Consider the following 14,863-nt stretch of genomic DNA (forward strand, 5'->3'; position numbering starts at 1 on the left):
GAGAGGAGATTTCTGGAGCAGCAATGGGCGTGTGTAGTGGCAGCTCCTTTGATTCGGAAGCCAGTGGCTCAGTGCTAGCTGTGGGGGTTGATTGGGGGGGTTGACAAACATTGATCCAATTAAACTATATCGATCATTTTTATAGGATTAGGAGTTGACATCTGCATGGCTGTCATTTTCCAACTCTGCTTCTTCCTGGTGATGGAAGCCTTCTCATACATGATTGAGATTAGTTGGGAGAGAGTGCTTGCATTGCATGTCAAGGTCAAAGCAATCAGGTCAGGGTGGTGTTCTTACTGTTAATAAAAGTCAACTCCGGTCTTGCATGCATGCATGCATACAGGCTTACGGATAAGAATATATTAGTACTATTTTCTTCTTCCATAGCGTTGTCAAAGTCAAACCCTCCGTGTACTGCTAACGGTAGTAGTTCAGCGCCTTTTCATAAGGTCAGCGTACGTACTCCTAACAGTAGTTAAACAAATGAGCATATATCAAGTACCCATGATCAACTGGTTGGACACAAATGATAAATGACCAAGTCCCTATTTTGCAAAATTTAATAATTAGACAAAGAATCTTTTGGTGAACACTAGCCATGAGCGCATGACTAAAACTGCCTGGACACAGCTGATAATTGGGAATGTTCACTAGTGATAATATACTGTACAATATGCTTTAAAGTTAGTTTCCTGGTTTCCAAATCATATAAGCCTGTGTTATTGAGAAAGTCAAGCTCCTTTCTGTGATTAAGAAAGTCAAACTGTTGTGCAGGATACAGGGTCAAACCATATAGCATGGCGTACAAAAGGAAAATGAGGAATGTTAGATGGATGGAATCCCCAAGTAGCAAGTTGGCCATTAGCAATGAGAATGTTATAACTTTTAAAAGTAATGTCAACATTACAACCTGCAAAATTTTCTTTTTGGGCAATGGTTCTAGCTATTTCATAGTGCACCACTGAATTATAGTGAACTAAAAAAAGTTGCATGTAGTGATATAAGCCATCAAACCTCTACTGATTGGGCCCAGTACTTTTACACTATATACTTAAGAAATATTTGAATATAAGAGCAGTTATTAGGTAGTGCTACTGTATATAAGATTAGACTAATTAGCACCCAGATCAATCAAAGCCAGTCCATGGTATTATCATTTGCTAGAGAACTTTCTGTGTATCACAACCACTTGGGTGGTGTTTTTTTTTTCTCTTCAATTTTCTTTTGCTTTATATGCTGATAAGCTAGTGATGATGATATTTGCGATGACTTGGTGAGAAACGGTTTCCATGAATTGCATATTTCGTTTTCATGCCACAGTGATCCAATCATTAGTGCTTCCGATCCACTTCTTATCCATTTATATTATATGAGTTTTTTGTTTGAGTCATTTGCCCAAAAGCATTTTGTTATATGCATAATGCATGCAAGAAAAAACAGCTGACGTCAGTAGTTGCAAAGGACAAAAAATAGTAAGCACCCTTAACAACAAAGCTAAGGTATAATTAAACTAGCCATCTTGCATATATGTTTTTACTTTATATTGTCTGTTGTTGTTGTAATCATGGTACTTGATGTGGTTTCTAAAATTACTTTTCAATGGTTAACCATGGGTGCTACATTTTCTTCTAAACTACAGACACGCCCCTGCAGAAAATCCAAAATAAACCTACGGACAAAATAACCATGGCTGCTATGGTTGTTCTAAACTACAAATTGCACCTGATTTTTCTTCCCTAGAAGAACCTTCTGGACAAATTAACCATGGCTGCTATGGTTAAGCTAGATGTAAGAGTTACTTAGCTGAGAAGGACACATGTGTGTAGTGTTGATTTTCATATACTCTACACATTTGAGGACCACACAAATGGAAAGCAATTGCAAGTATTGTTTTTAGATCAACGGGGAGTAATTGCAAGTATATGACACAAGGACATGAAATACACAAAGTACAAAGCCATGGTTTTCCATTCTAAGCTATTTAATTAACTTGGATGCCCTCCACTTCTTGCAATGGTCCCTAATATTGGCAAAAGCAGCGGTCAAAGGAATTCCCTGCATGGTCCTTTTTGTTTTCTATTTGAAGGTGACACTAGCATTTGTCTCATCCTTTTGGTCTTCTTTATGCACATGTAATAGACTCGCTAATAAGGCCAATGTCGATCACTAATCAGGCTGTGTTTTATATCATGATCTATTGATTAAGATAATATGGTTCAAAGGCTTGAAAGACCTCTAGGATTAATTAAGTGCTATTTTTTAGGGTAGTTAGTACAAGCATGCACTTGGAAAACAATCATATCTAACTTCAAGTTGGTATCTTGTTTACAAAATGATATGCATCATTGTGTTTGTACTTGCCCCAGAGTGCCTACCAGGAAAGTTGGCCATCACAAGGGGCACATTAGTAGTAGGGCAGCCCCACGCATATGCACCACTAAACCTGCTTCTTTTCTTTAATTAGAACCATTTGCAAAAAGCAATGTCAAACATTTCTTATCTCTCAATCGAGCTCACTACCAAGAAAAGAGCAATACTATATATGCAAATAAACAGTACTATTTCCTATATATAAATCCCATTTAATTGATTTAATTTTGTAGGTAGGTCATATGGCGGTGCAGATGTGTCCAAATTAGTGATGTTATGCTTCAACCGTCGCATTTGATATCACGCATATACCATTCCTTTGCATTTCATGGCAATTTCGGTGCAGCTTCACATGCAACGGCAGAAAACAATTGCATGCAAAAGTTCTTTTTCTTTCATTTCGAAAAGAAAAAGTTCTTTTTCTTTGAATGGCATATGGATGCAAGAGTTCATACTCTTTCTTATGTATGGCAAAGGGAGCCGAATTCAGTGACTAAACCTCTCACAAGTCACAACGCAACTTATCCTTCATCTCATATAGATCTATTCTAAATCCAACGGTTTCCATCAAAAATATTTTTTGGTATTTATAGAAAATATGAAAAATTCCCAAAAAATAAAGGTCTAACTATGTGTTGTAGGAAATTATCTTATTTTGGGTGAATATTTTTAAAACTATAAGCTTACGAAATTTTGACATAATTTGACCAAATTTTGATAGATATTTCAAACTTCCCAGGAAAATCTAATTGAACAATCCAGAAAATAGTTAAAGTATAATTGTGTGATCTGAAAAGTTTAATCTCATTTAGATGCTTCTTTTTGAGAAATATAAGCATCTAAAGGGGTAAGTTATGTTGTGATTGAATCTCCACATCGCAAAGGCACTTGATTTCTCTCTCTCTCTCTCTTGGCCAATCGCTTTGGTAGGTAATGCAATACAAATAATATATATATGCTCCATCTATATTATACGAGCTAGACTTACTGTGATAGTTTTTATAGAGTATAAGGTCACACCTCCATGCCCACATGCACGAAGATGAGGGGCTCCAAGCCTCCAACACACTCTACAGAAATTTTGAACACCACTAGCTTATTAGGTGTGTTTAGATGTTGTTCCACTACATGTAAAATAATGGTGTGTTTAGAACAGCTTCACGAAAGGCTCCACCAAATACTTGTGTCCTCTCTGTCTTTAAGGATATGCAGTGCTCCTGGCTGATTTTTTCTGAATCTGTTTTAGTGAAACTAAACTTAATATGTCATATTTCGTGACGGGCTTCAACCGTAAAAATGATCGTTATTTTGGCGATGCATATACGTACGTAACGACAAATAGGCCAACAGTCAAAACGATGCGATAAGTGGTGAAACGTCGAACTGATCCTGATCTTTGTAGGTCATTATATGCTACTAACAATAGCCTTTCTTATCGTGCATTATCTTAAGGGAATTCCGAATTGATCTGGTCGAACACTACAACATGCGAGTGCATGTTGGTGCCTACCTATATACTAGAGCTAGCCAGTTCCATCAGCTATAGGCTTCCTGATTCGATCCCAAAGCCTACCAAGCTAACTTTTTTCTTCTTCAATAAAACAAAAACACTAAAACGTGTCTCATTTTTGGTCTACTAAATCCTCATATCCAACATTTCGCAAAATGCGTGTAAATTTATCGACTAAGAACGAGCCGAACCGTTCGATCTCGTCGATCCGCCATCTGGAGCTGATAATATATGCTCTTCGTGGTGGTTGGAGAGATTGGAATGATGTTTCCTTGCAAAGTTCTTTGCACTTGGGATGATCCCATAGGGTACCTGAGGAATACCTTTTTGCCAAAGCCATGAAAGGATTACACACTAAAATTCAAGGATTCTTAGTATTCACCACTTGTGGGCTATCTTCAACCTTCCCCTCTCTCTCTCTTTAACTAAACAATCAAAGAACAAAACAAGAACGAACAATTGGCTACGTTTTGCCTACATTGTACCGAGCGAGTTTCTGGTTCCGCCACTGGTCACTCGAAACTCTAGAAAACCGAAAGGTACGAAAGCATGAGTGATTCCCTTTCCTTTTTGTAGTTGTGCTCGGAGCATCGGGCAATTTTAATTTCTGGTGTTCTTGAGAAGAGAATTCTGCGGTTACCCATCGTTTTCGGACATGCCAATGCAAGCTAAGCTAGCAATTGATGTGATCTTCACACAAGTAGACCAGTAAAAGGCAAAGACACGATGAATTGTGCGGAACCTATAACGTGGGCGTTGATTAGGGATCATGGAAAGTGATTAGGAACTAGCTTAGCTAGCTAGCGAGCACATTGTTAATTGTTATGGAAATTGGAATAATTCCTCCGATTTAAAACCAAGCTAGTTTTAAAATAGCTAACCTTTTATGGCTTTGCTCGGACGAGGAGGATTTTGGTAGGACCAGATAGTTTTAAAATTTACTCTATCATGGCCCTTTGAGAGTTCGAAGAGGCAGGGACAATTTGTGATCATCTCTTTTACCTTTTTGCATAAGGAACAAAAATAATGTAGTACATGGAAAGACTAAACTTCAATATAATTACTCAGTAATTTATTAACGACACGATATACATTTTTTTCATCTAAATAATTAACTACTCTTCAAGGACATATCATCCTTGCATGTCTCGATCTCATGTCGTATATCCTGATTATGTTAAGAAGTTATTACAAGGAACTAGTTGGTACATGAAACTTCAATGACTTCCACTGTAGAGATCACTCCAAACAAGATCGAAACCGGGCGGAAAAGGGGTCTCATGAGAAGGTACAAATTCCTCCACTGAATGAGAAAAAAAAGGAACATATCTTTGTTTGTTTGAGTCTAGAAATTATGAAAAAGGCGGCATCTCCATCCATCCATCCATCCATCGCCGTCGCTTCAGCTGCAGCTGTAGGCGTGATCGAGCTCCTCGCCAAGTGCCTGCCCACATTTTTAACTTATCATTACTACAACGCTTTGTCAGTGTTAGTACTAATTAACCATCATCACAAGCAAGTACGTATCTCACGCGGCTCACTTTGCGAAACGATTCTTTTGAGCAGCTTTGGAAGAAAGGGAACTAAATGTTAAGTATAACATCCAGTCTCCGTGCATGCATGCTTGGCCCGGCTGGGGTTCTTCCCCTGCATCAGATTCTGGCCTTGACTAAAAACCCATCCATTATCAATTTCTGTGCTAGTAGCTTGTTTCTTGGCCATTTTCTTTCTTTCGGTGCAAGGGGAATATATAGGGATCCTGATCACTACTGTTTGCATCCAAGTCAAAAATACACGGCGTATAAGTATAAGTATATATCTCCCCATATTACAATCTGCACTATATACAGTACTCCATCAATTTCAAGATGCTGGGGGTAGGCCATGTTGACTTCTAGGAATTAGGATTAGTCATTAATTTGCCAGGGTTTTGGTTTTAATTCGGCTCTTACAGTAATTTGATTATAAGCCCTTTCCCCCCCGAGGAAATTAAAAGAGCTTCAAGATGCACCAGATGAATATATATATCTGCTTTGGCATGCAGGAATCGAGTTCCGTGATCCCCACCATGGTGCGGCATTGAATCAAAGGCTAGGCCAGCCTATACATGGAAGAAGAGAGATTGCGACTTTGTGAGCCAGAATGGCTGCGGCGCTGGTCAAGCGGTCGTGGAGCATAGCATATATATCAGCCGGGAACTTTGAGAAATGATCAAAGATCCAAGCATCACTTGGATTGATTTGAACCACCCCCGGCCTGGCTAGATGTCTGCGGAATACAAGAAAAAATGTACTTACAAGTACGTCTAAAAGTGTGCATATTTATGTGGTAGTTAGTCGTTGAGTTGCTAAACCAAACCAGACACATTTTTGCTTGGAGGAATATGTCCGAACAAGTGTGGCGTCCTTTATTTACTTCGGCCAACATGGGAAGCTTCCCACATAGGGATGGAGAGCCGTCCGATCCAGAGGCACGGGCGACTCCGATTAGCCAAACCCACCCAAAGTGAGATTCTGGTTTCCGTTTTGTGCATCTTTACAGTCCTTACTGCATTACCCTGTGGGAATTTGGTGACTATGGGTGCAGGGTGCTAGCTGACTACTAACACTGTTCGAAAATATGTTCTTAGGTGACGTGTCCTGGAAAACATGAATACACATACATGTTAACTTTGAAAAGATTGTTGTGGTTGGTCAAATGGGAATGGTATCATATCACTAGAAGTATGATTTTATAACCCTGCAACTTGTAAAATGTTCTTGCTGAGATATTCACATCAAAGCTGTATTCAGAAGCACAGTGGACTCTGTTATCCAACGTTATGGTTGACACGCTGAGAGAAACTGTTCCTACTGGGAAATGAGATCACATACTCCTACACATCTTCCATCCATAAAACAAAAAGAAATCGCCATGAGAAAATCATGCATTATCCTTTGCCGAACAGGACGTCACCACACTTTTCTAACCCATTTTCGACAGTGAAACATTACATCCATGGTACTGCCAGGAGGAATAAGCTAGTTTTGCCACTCAGTACTCTCTGGCGGCAGAATTGTGCCGACTGCCGACCTAGTAATTAACCCTAAGTGATTATCTTGGACAGATAATAACGAATCGGTGAATCACGCTTGCCTGCGCCGAAACTAATCTATCTGTTTTACCGTGGGCGCACTTGCGAGGTACTAATGCAGTACCTTTACTTTCCCCCGGGGATGATTCTACTTTTAATCCCACGATAAGCCTAGCATGTATGGTCGAATCTATCTTAGCTTGAGCCTTGAGCCGAGCTCAGAATGATCCCTGGAGAATTAAGACGTGCTCGAACGTGACAGTTACGAGAGAATCCTCACGATCAAGTATTCAAGTCAAGTATATGGATAGTTGGAAGAAAATTGACACGGCCATACGTCTTTCGGCGCCGTTGGACGAGTACCATAGAAGAGAGGGGAATTTTATCAGAATCACTGTGCTTTTTGGCCTTCTGGGCTGAATCTGGAGACCAGAGAAAACCTCGCATATATACAATGACGAACAGAACATCGACATACAGAGTGATGTGTGTGAAGGCAGTTGGTGATGCTGGAATTCTGGAAAGACTTGTTTTCTTCCTGTTTCTTGACTTTCTTCAGTACTACCGACTACTAAATTTTACCTGTAATAACCGGGACGTTTTGTTGCACTGGTGCGAACCCTGCTGATTCCAACGTAGTCACGTAGAGGAATGGGTCCTGTGCTCTTTGCTTTGTTCCTTTTTCTTTCTTTGAAAGTTTTTTTTTGCGGGTAGAAAGTTGCTTTGTTCTTTTTTAGCAGAATGGTCCTGGGCCTATCTAGTGGCCTCGTTGTGAGCTTTGCTTTCTCTTCTTTTTTCGATTCATTTTTATCACGTAGCTGTAGTTTCGAAATCGGATGAGTACACCTTTTTTTTTCCAGAAAAAAGGAAAATAAAACAGAATGCTATTAGTTTGGTGTCAAATTAATTCTAGCTTGGCAAATATCACAAAGGGGTGGTGGCGCAGTTGGCTAGCGCGTAGGTCTCATAGCTTAAAGCGAGTGATCCTGAGGTCGAGAGTTCGAGCCTCTCTCACCCCATCATTAAAGGGCAGTGATTAAATCCGTGCTGTGACTGTTTGGGTCCGTCACGACTGAATGATCTCTTGATTAGCTCAAAGCACTTGATGAGCTCTTTACTTTATTGCTTTCCTCGATCTGATTTCAACTGTTTCTGCAGTACTCACCTAATTCGATTCAATTGTTCTTGTAATTTACACCCCCGAAAACTTGATCGGAAAATATTGCGCTCAAACGCGCTTGCTCGACCGTGGTAGCTGCTCCAGCGTTGCTGCTGCTGCGCACACGTGCAGTTTTTCTTCTTCTTTGCAAGCGTAATAAATGAAGGTGAAGAAAACGACCGCTAGCTGAAAAAAAAAGATAGACCAAGTTAATTTCTGAAAATTAAAATGGTCCATTGCTCAAATCGACCCATTCGCAATCCCTTTTCACCATTGAAATCTAGATCCTATTTGGGAATGTTTTGATCATAAAGTAGACTCTTTTGTTACCGTGCGATAGTGCATAAGTCACCATACTACATTTAGAAAAGTCATCTGACTTAGTACTAACATGATGGTCACTTTATGTATCATGGTATGGTAATTTTAATACATAAAACATCATCCTATTTTGTATGAAGTTACCACATACTCCAGTATTGGTTAATACCAGGATGGCAACTTGATATATTATCGGATGGCAACTTCATGTATTAGGATACTAATTTTATTGCACAAATCATCATCCTATTTTGTATGGAGTTACCCCGTGGTATTTGTCAATATTGAGGATGGCAACTTAATTTATTATCAGGTGGCAATTTCATATATATCGGGATGCTAATTTTGTTGCACAAATCACCATCTTATTTTGAATGGAGTTATCCTGTGACATTGGTTAATATAAAGGATGGCAACTTGATATATTATCAGGTGGTAACGTTTGAGACGAAAGAAAATACATACGCACCATGGTAACTTCATATATTATCGGATGGTAATTTCAATTCACGAATTGCCACCATATTTTGTATGAAGTTCCCATGGTAATTTGGGATGTGTTTGGATGGGTGCCAAAGTGTACCAAACCAATTATTTGGCCATGACAAAAAAATTGATCTTTGTTTGGATAGTTGCAAATGATTTTAGCATATCAGTAGTACTATTTCACCAAGTCTAGTTCATTTTCTGTAAAAATGTTCAATTCATAGGCAGCAAAACCTTCACCAGTATATTGACAACCAAATTTTTTATGAGACAATCTTGGGATCAAACCAAACAACCCTTTATACCAACAGGTTGATAACTTCATATATTATCGACTGATCTTCAATAATATAAAAGTTGCCGAAATTGCCACATGTTAACTTATTACTAGTGGCGAACTTCATCTATTATTTGGTGGTAATTTCTAAGGCGTAAAAAAATATTATCGAAATGCATCAATATGACATCTAGTTTTGAAGCTCTCGTCGACACAGATCTAACCATGAAGACAGATTGTAAATCAAATAAACGGTTCAAAAGTTAAAATATTTTGAAATTTTATTTTGACAAAAGCATATACATTTCATGCTCACGAGCATGGCTTGATCAGTTGTTCCATTGTTTTTTCTCCCCGACACACTCGTATGACTATTTGTCAATTGCTCAAACTTGCACGCGCAAGCTGCCTGTATGCATGTACAGCAGTGCATTGTGCCGAATGAAAAACGTCTGCGCGGGAAGGCTAACGCGCGGCCGTCGCGCGTTAAGCCAGCCCAAACTTGATTGAACTTTCTATACATTGTGTCCTGATTTGGTTTTAGTTTACTTATTTTCCCGACCGGGTCATACTCTACTCTCTGAACTTGCCCCTGGCTTTTTTTAGCTCAGACTGCAAGCATAGTAATAACTTCACATTTTTGTAGCTAGAGGCATGGATGCACAGGGCGGTGAGTCGACTGAACAAGTACACTTTTGATTTCAGGTGTGGTTAAATAATACATAGCGTCTGCATCTCCAAAATCAGGAGCCAGAAATCAAGCTGAAGTTGTCAAAATAATAGGCGCGAGAATCTGACACTTAAAATTTGTGATAATTCTCGTCTTCGATGAGATATACTAAGCTAGATATCAATCCCAGAGACGAAGGGTCAATAACCTACTAGGCATCATCCATCAAGCACCACACTGTATTATTGCAAAATCTGCAAGGTTGGAGCCTAGGGGCAGGAGAGGAGGAGGCGAACAAAAACGAAGGACAGCGACATGTTTCTGCATTTAGACCGAGTCGCAGTCTTTACCACCACCACCTTTGCTCCAGTTGTCATGCCAGTTGGAGAAGCCCGTGACTAGGGCCTCTTGCATCCACTGGTACCGACACTGCGACACAGCTTCAGGAACTGTCAACCAGGTCCTTCGGCGGGTGCTCTGCTCAGGCCACGAGGCCAGCTCTTCCTTCACATGAAGCGCAAACACTGCCGCTCTGCACATACCCTCAGGGCAGCATGCATCCTGATGTGTCTTGCTCTTGAAGTCATAAAAACCTAGAAATTGCTGATGCAGAAAAATAGTTACACTATAAGCTCAAGTACAATGGAAACACATTACTCATTACTTGAATGGAATAAGTACTCTTTCCGTAGCCACTACACAAAGCATGTTGCAAACACATAAAGAAAAGACAAGCAGCGTGTACACATGTAGCCGCTCCACTGGAGCCACGTGTGCTCGAAAAGGCATTTGAGATCCTTCTAAAGAAGTTATAACATTTCTGATTTCATGATTTTTCCACTATGCAAGCATTTAGCAATGCCTAAGCTGAAATTATCACTGGAGCTAAAAGCCATGAATCAATGCCAGCTTGATTTTACTACCAAACTTTACCAAGTATACTGGCATGTCAAATACAACTTTAAGATTCTTGACTGACACTGCCCAAAGTTCCAACTTGCGGTGACTGAAACACAGACCATACTAAGTTCAATTGCTCAAAGAACCTACCCAATTGAACCATTGCAAGCAGTTGAAAATTACCATCATGGCTCACTGAGTGCACTGCTAAACTGTGATTCCAATGATCCTTTGACTGTGACTATGAAGTAGCTTGATTGCATTCTTGATAAACTTGTTGTGTTAAATATAACTGTACACAGCACAGTGCACACTAGCCAGTATAGTCCTTTACCAGGACGTGATATTGTCAGTTGTACTGTCTTTGCAAATGCATCATACATGCCGCTCATCGTTAATGCCATGTAACTAGGATATTACCATGCGAGTGTATGACCTGTGAGTACATCATACACTGATGCAGTATCAGGCCCTCAATAAGATCATGCTAGCAATTATAGTTCTGAATTTTGACTTTGCAAATCATGGCACAATACTCCAGTTTGAAGTAATTTTTTAGGGGAAACCAAAAGCCACATAAATCATCCCAATATTGGTAAACAGCTAAATTCTTAGTGCTAATACCACTGATGCAGTATGACCTGTGAGTACATCATACACTGATGCAGTATCAGGCCCTCAATAAGATCATGCTAGCAATTATAGTTCTGAATTTTGACTTTGCAAATCATGGCACAATACTCCAGTTTGAAGTAATTTTTTAGGGGAAACCAAAAGCCACATAAATCATCCCAATATTGGTAAACAGCTAAATTCTTAGTGCTAATACCACAATTGGATGTCAGTAACTACAATTACTAATTGCAGAGGCGAATCTAACAATAATCAGAAGTTCATGAGTAGGCTAAAACTAGGTATTCTCTGCACCAGCAGTTTTGCACAATCAAACTAAAAAAATGCACATGGCTAAGCATAACACCGAAAAGGATAAATCTAACGCTGTGAATATTGATTATTTGTGACAAGACAAAAAACATACATCATCAGTGTCATGGTTCAGTCAAGAAGAAAACACAGGCAAATATGTCGCAGTTGAGCTGCACGTACACGGTACAAGCAAGAATGAAAAGCTGACATAAGAAAATACCATCTCTTACAGTACAGGTAACATACCACTATGTCTCCTCGAACTCCAGCTTCTTCTATAGCTTCCCGAGCAGCTGCCTGTTCAACAGTTTCATCGTTCTCCCATCCTCCCTGCAATAAGAAGAAAAATAACAAAGATGTACATGCTTGTATGGTAAGTTGGTAACATTTACCCAGCAACTTAATCAGCATACAACCATAAAGACACAAAAACAATACACTAACACTATTTTATCTGAAAATTAGGTGTGGTACATTCTGATTGTCTTCTAAAATAAGATGAATCAATGGAAGGGTGCATAATTTTGCACAGAGGTTCATTAAAAGGTTTTAGAAAATGAATATTTCTGTGTAAGCATATGGATATCTAGGTGTGTCTGGTTTGTGCCCAAACAGCCTTGTTTGCGCAGTTGCCAATCCTTTTTGGCATATCCATGCCTGTTTGAGGTGTCCTATACAAATTATTGCCCTCTGGCCAAACTTGGGTTATCTAAAAAAATTCTAAGGATGGGTGGGCATCAACCGAACACACTCTTTACAGCTGTACTCATTCAGACTTCATCTAAATTTGTCGAAGGGGTGTAAAGGAACATATAGATACCAGGAAAAACACCATAGAGCTAACTGAGATATTTAACTATGTTGCTAGCCGTAGGATTTTCAAAAGTACTTTTTTATATAGTAATTCAGATCAAAACGACTACAGCAAATACCTTTGGGAATAATAAACCTGGTCCACTTTGGGAGTTTATCATGAGAACTTCAACAAGTTTCTTCTGTTCATCACCAGAAGTTTCGTCGCTATTAGCTCTGTACCTGAATGGTATGCACCTACACAAAATGTGCTTATTCAGAAAAATACATAGATAACCTACTATGCAAAAGCAGAACAATGTAATAATTATGCCCCACATTCTATAAAGGTTTTTATCAAATCATGTCCAAAGAGGAGCCAAGTCTTATCACAGAAACCGACAAATAAAGATTCCTTGGAATGTACCGAGGTATTAAGGTGGCAAATTATGCGATGCTAGATGACAACAAGCACTGAAGCTGTTTCATCTTTAAAAACTACAACACACTGACATACATAAGAAAAATATTTTTCTTTTATTTCAGAAAAAGGCTCCTGTCCCAGCTTTTATAGAAAACGAACAAGTGCTATTAGAGCTGCACGGGCGGTAGAAGTTTAGCCATATTCATGGAATGGTGCTTTCTCGCAAGCTTGGTCAAACTAACAAATGTTTTAAATGCAATCTGACAACCTGCATCTCAACCATCAGAAACATACATATTGATTGCATGCAGTTAGGGGAGAATTCAAGTCTTAAGAAAGTCTTGTGTATCGCCGAAAAATGATAAATGTTTCTGGGTTCTCTTAACATCTCTTCCATATAGTAATGATACTTGATTGTGTTTTAATTTTCCCTCGTCGTAGAAGGAGCATTCCTATATTAGTTTACATGTCCGTATGGCGTATGCCATACCTTAAAACTCCTTATTCTCAACTATTTTCAAGATTCCTTATGAACGTCCCATAATGAGCTGAAAGACAAGTTTGACAGAAAATTGAAATGTGAAGTCATCAACTTGCCACAAATAACATGCAAGTCTACACTAGCTTAGAAAATCGGCACTAGAGCAGACCCAAAAGGGGCACCTATCAGGGACAAACACCTGGGTTATCAAGATTGATTAGTGAGTTGTGACCTTTTCTCACCGGCAATACAAACGAAATGTATCAAGTGAAATAAACAAACAGTAATACAGTCTCTATCATCAGGTCCTAAAACTAAGATACTGAGCTCATACCTATCCACAGATACCTAACTATCTCATGCAAGGAATACAGTTGCAGGGCACAACCAAGTTCATGCAAGCAGCAATCCAGCCCCGGGATGACCAGTTGACCACACAACGGACCCTAGCGATCTATAACATACATCCGCCCCGAAGGACCCGAACCAATGCTACCTCATCTCGCACGAGGATAAAAAAGACTGCCATGCCGCGGACGCTCTCCGTGCCTCTAGGTTAGGTCAAGAGGGCAATGGACGCACGTAGCCCTGGCCCCAATCCACCAAACCCAATCGAACCAGCAAAAGGAACTTCGTAGCATCATGATTTCAGGAGGAGCTACGAATTCGGGCAAGGCGAGGCGAGGCGAACCCGTACCCTGCCACGAGGCGACGGCCGTCCTCGTACCGCTGCTGGTGCCGGCCCGTGCGGGCCACCAGGTCGCACATGATGCTACCCTGCCCGCCGCCGCCGCAGCCGCCGCCCGCCCGCTCTTCCTGCGCGCCGTGTCGCCGGCTGGGGGGGCTGTGCGCAGGGGAACAATGCGGCGGGGGCTGGGGGGAGGGAGGGGGGAGGAGGAGGAGAGATTTGTGCGGGCGGAGGGAGAGATTGGAGGTGGGAATTTCCTTGCCGTGAGGGCAAGGGGAAGGAAGGCGCCTCTGTTTTTTTTTTCTCTTCCTTTCTTTTACAGCCGCTGTGGTTTGCTCGCTTGTTTTTCTGGGCCGCTCGGCGTTTTGGTTTTGGGTCGGGCGCTTTTTATTCGGAGGTGGTGGTGGGCAGATCGTTTTGGGTTTCTCCTCCCTTTGGAAAGGAAAACTTTTTGCCTGGCTTTTTAGTTTGTTTTATTCGGAGATTGGCTACTTTATTCAGGACGATTTATATTTATATTCTTTTTTCCTATGTCAAGAGTTGTTTTTTCCATGAGTAAGAGTGAAATTGTTCTCTCTCACTCAGCGTTTCCATCATAACTTTCTTGTTTTCATTCACCGTCAGAACTACTTATTTGTACTCTCTGCGTCCATCTAATTCTTGTGTTACCCTTCTCATAGTTGTCGCCATGTTTTTTTTTTCATTTGAAAAAATATCCCCACATTTTGATTTGTTTTATTAGGGTTGGTTGCTTTATTTGGAGAGATCTTATTTTCTTCTTCTTT

At 40.1% G+C, this 14,863-nt stretch overlaps 1 protein-coding gene and 1 non-coding gene across 2 annotated transcripts; one reads left to right on the top strand and one right to left on the bottom strand.

The window, feature by feature from the left end:
* The first annotated feature begins 7,884 nt into the window (after positions 1 to 7,884).
* On the top strand, positions 7,885 to 7,972 carry TRNAM-CAU. Its single transcript is given in 2 exon segments — positions 7,885 to 7,922; positions 7,937 to 7,972. It is a non-coding gene; the product is annotated as a tRNA-Met (tRNA).
* Positions 7,973 to 9,867: 1,895 nt separating this feature from the next.
* Positions 9,868 to 14,421, bottom strand: LOC104581638 (nudix hydrolase 16, mitochondrial). Its single transcript, XM_010229705.3, has 4 exons — positions 14,088 to 14,421; positions 12,626 to 12,743; positions 11,940 to 12,023; positions 9,868 to 10,469 (listed from the first exon to the last, which is right to left on the bottom strand). The coding sequence occupies exons 1-4, from the start codon at positions 14,156 to 14,158 to the stop codon at positions 10,194 to 10,196; spliced, it is 549 nt and encodes a 182-aa protein (XP_010228007.1). The 5' UTR covers positions 14,159 to 14,421; the 3' UTR covers positions 9,868 to 10,193.
* Positions 14,422 to 14,863: the final 442 nt, after the last annotated feature.

Source organism: Brachypodium distachyon, chromosome 1, assembly GCF_000005505.3.
Source record: "Brachypodium distachyon strain Bd21 chromosome 1, Brachypodium_distachyon_v3.0, whole genome shotgun sequence".
In the NCBI taxonomy this organism is placed as follows: domain Eukaryota; kingdom Viridiplantae; phylum Streptophyta; class Magnoliopsida; order Poales; family Poaceae; genus Brachypodium; species Brachypodium distachyon.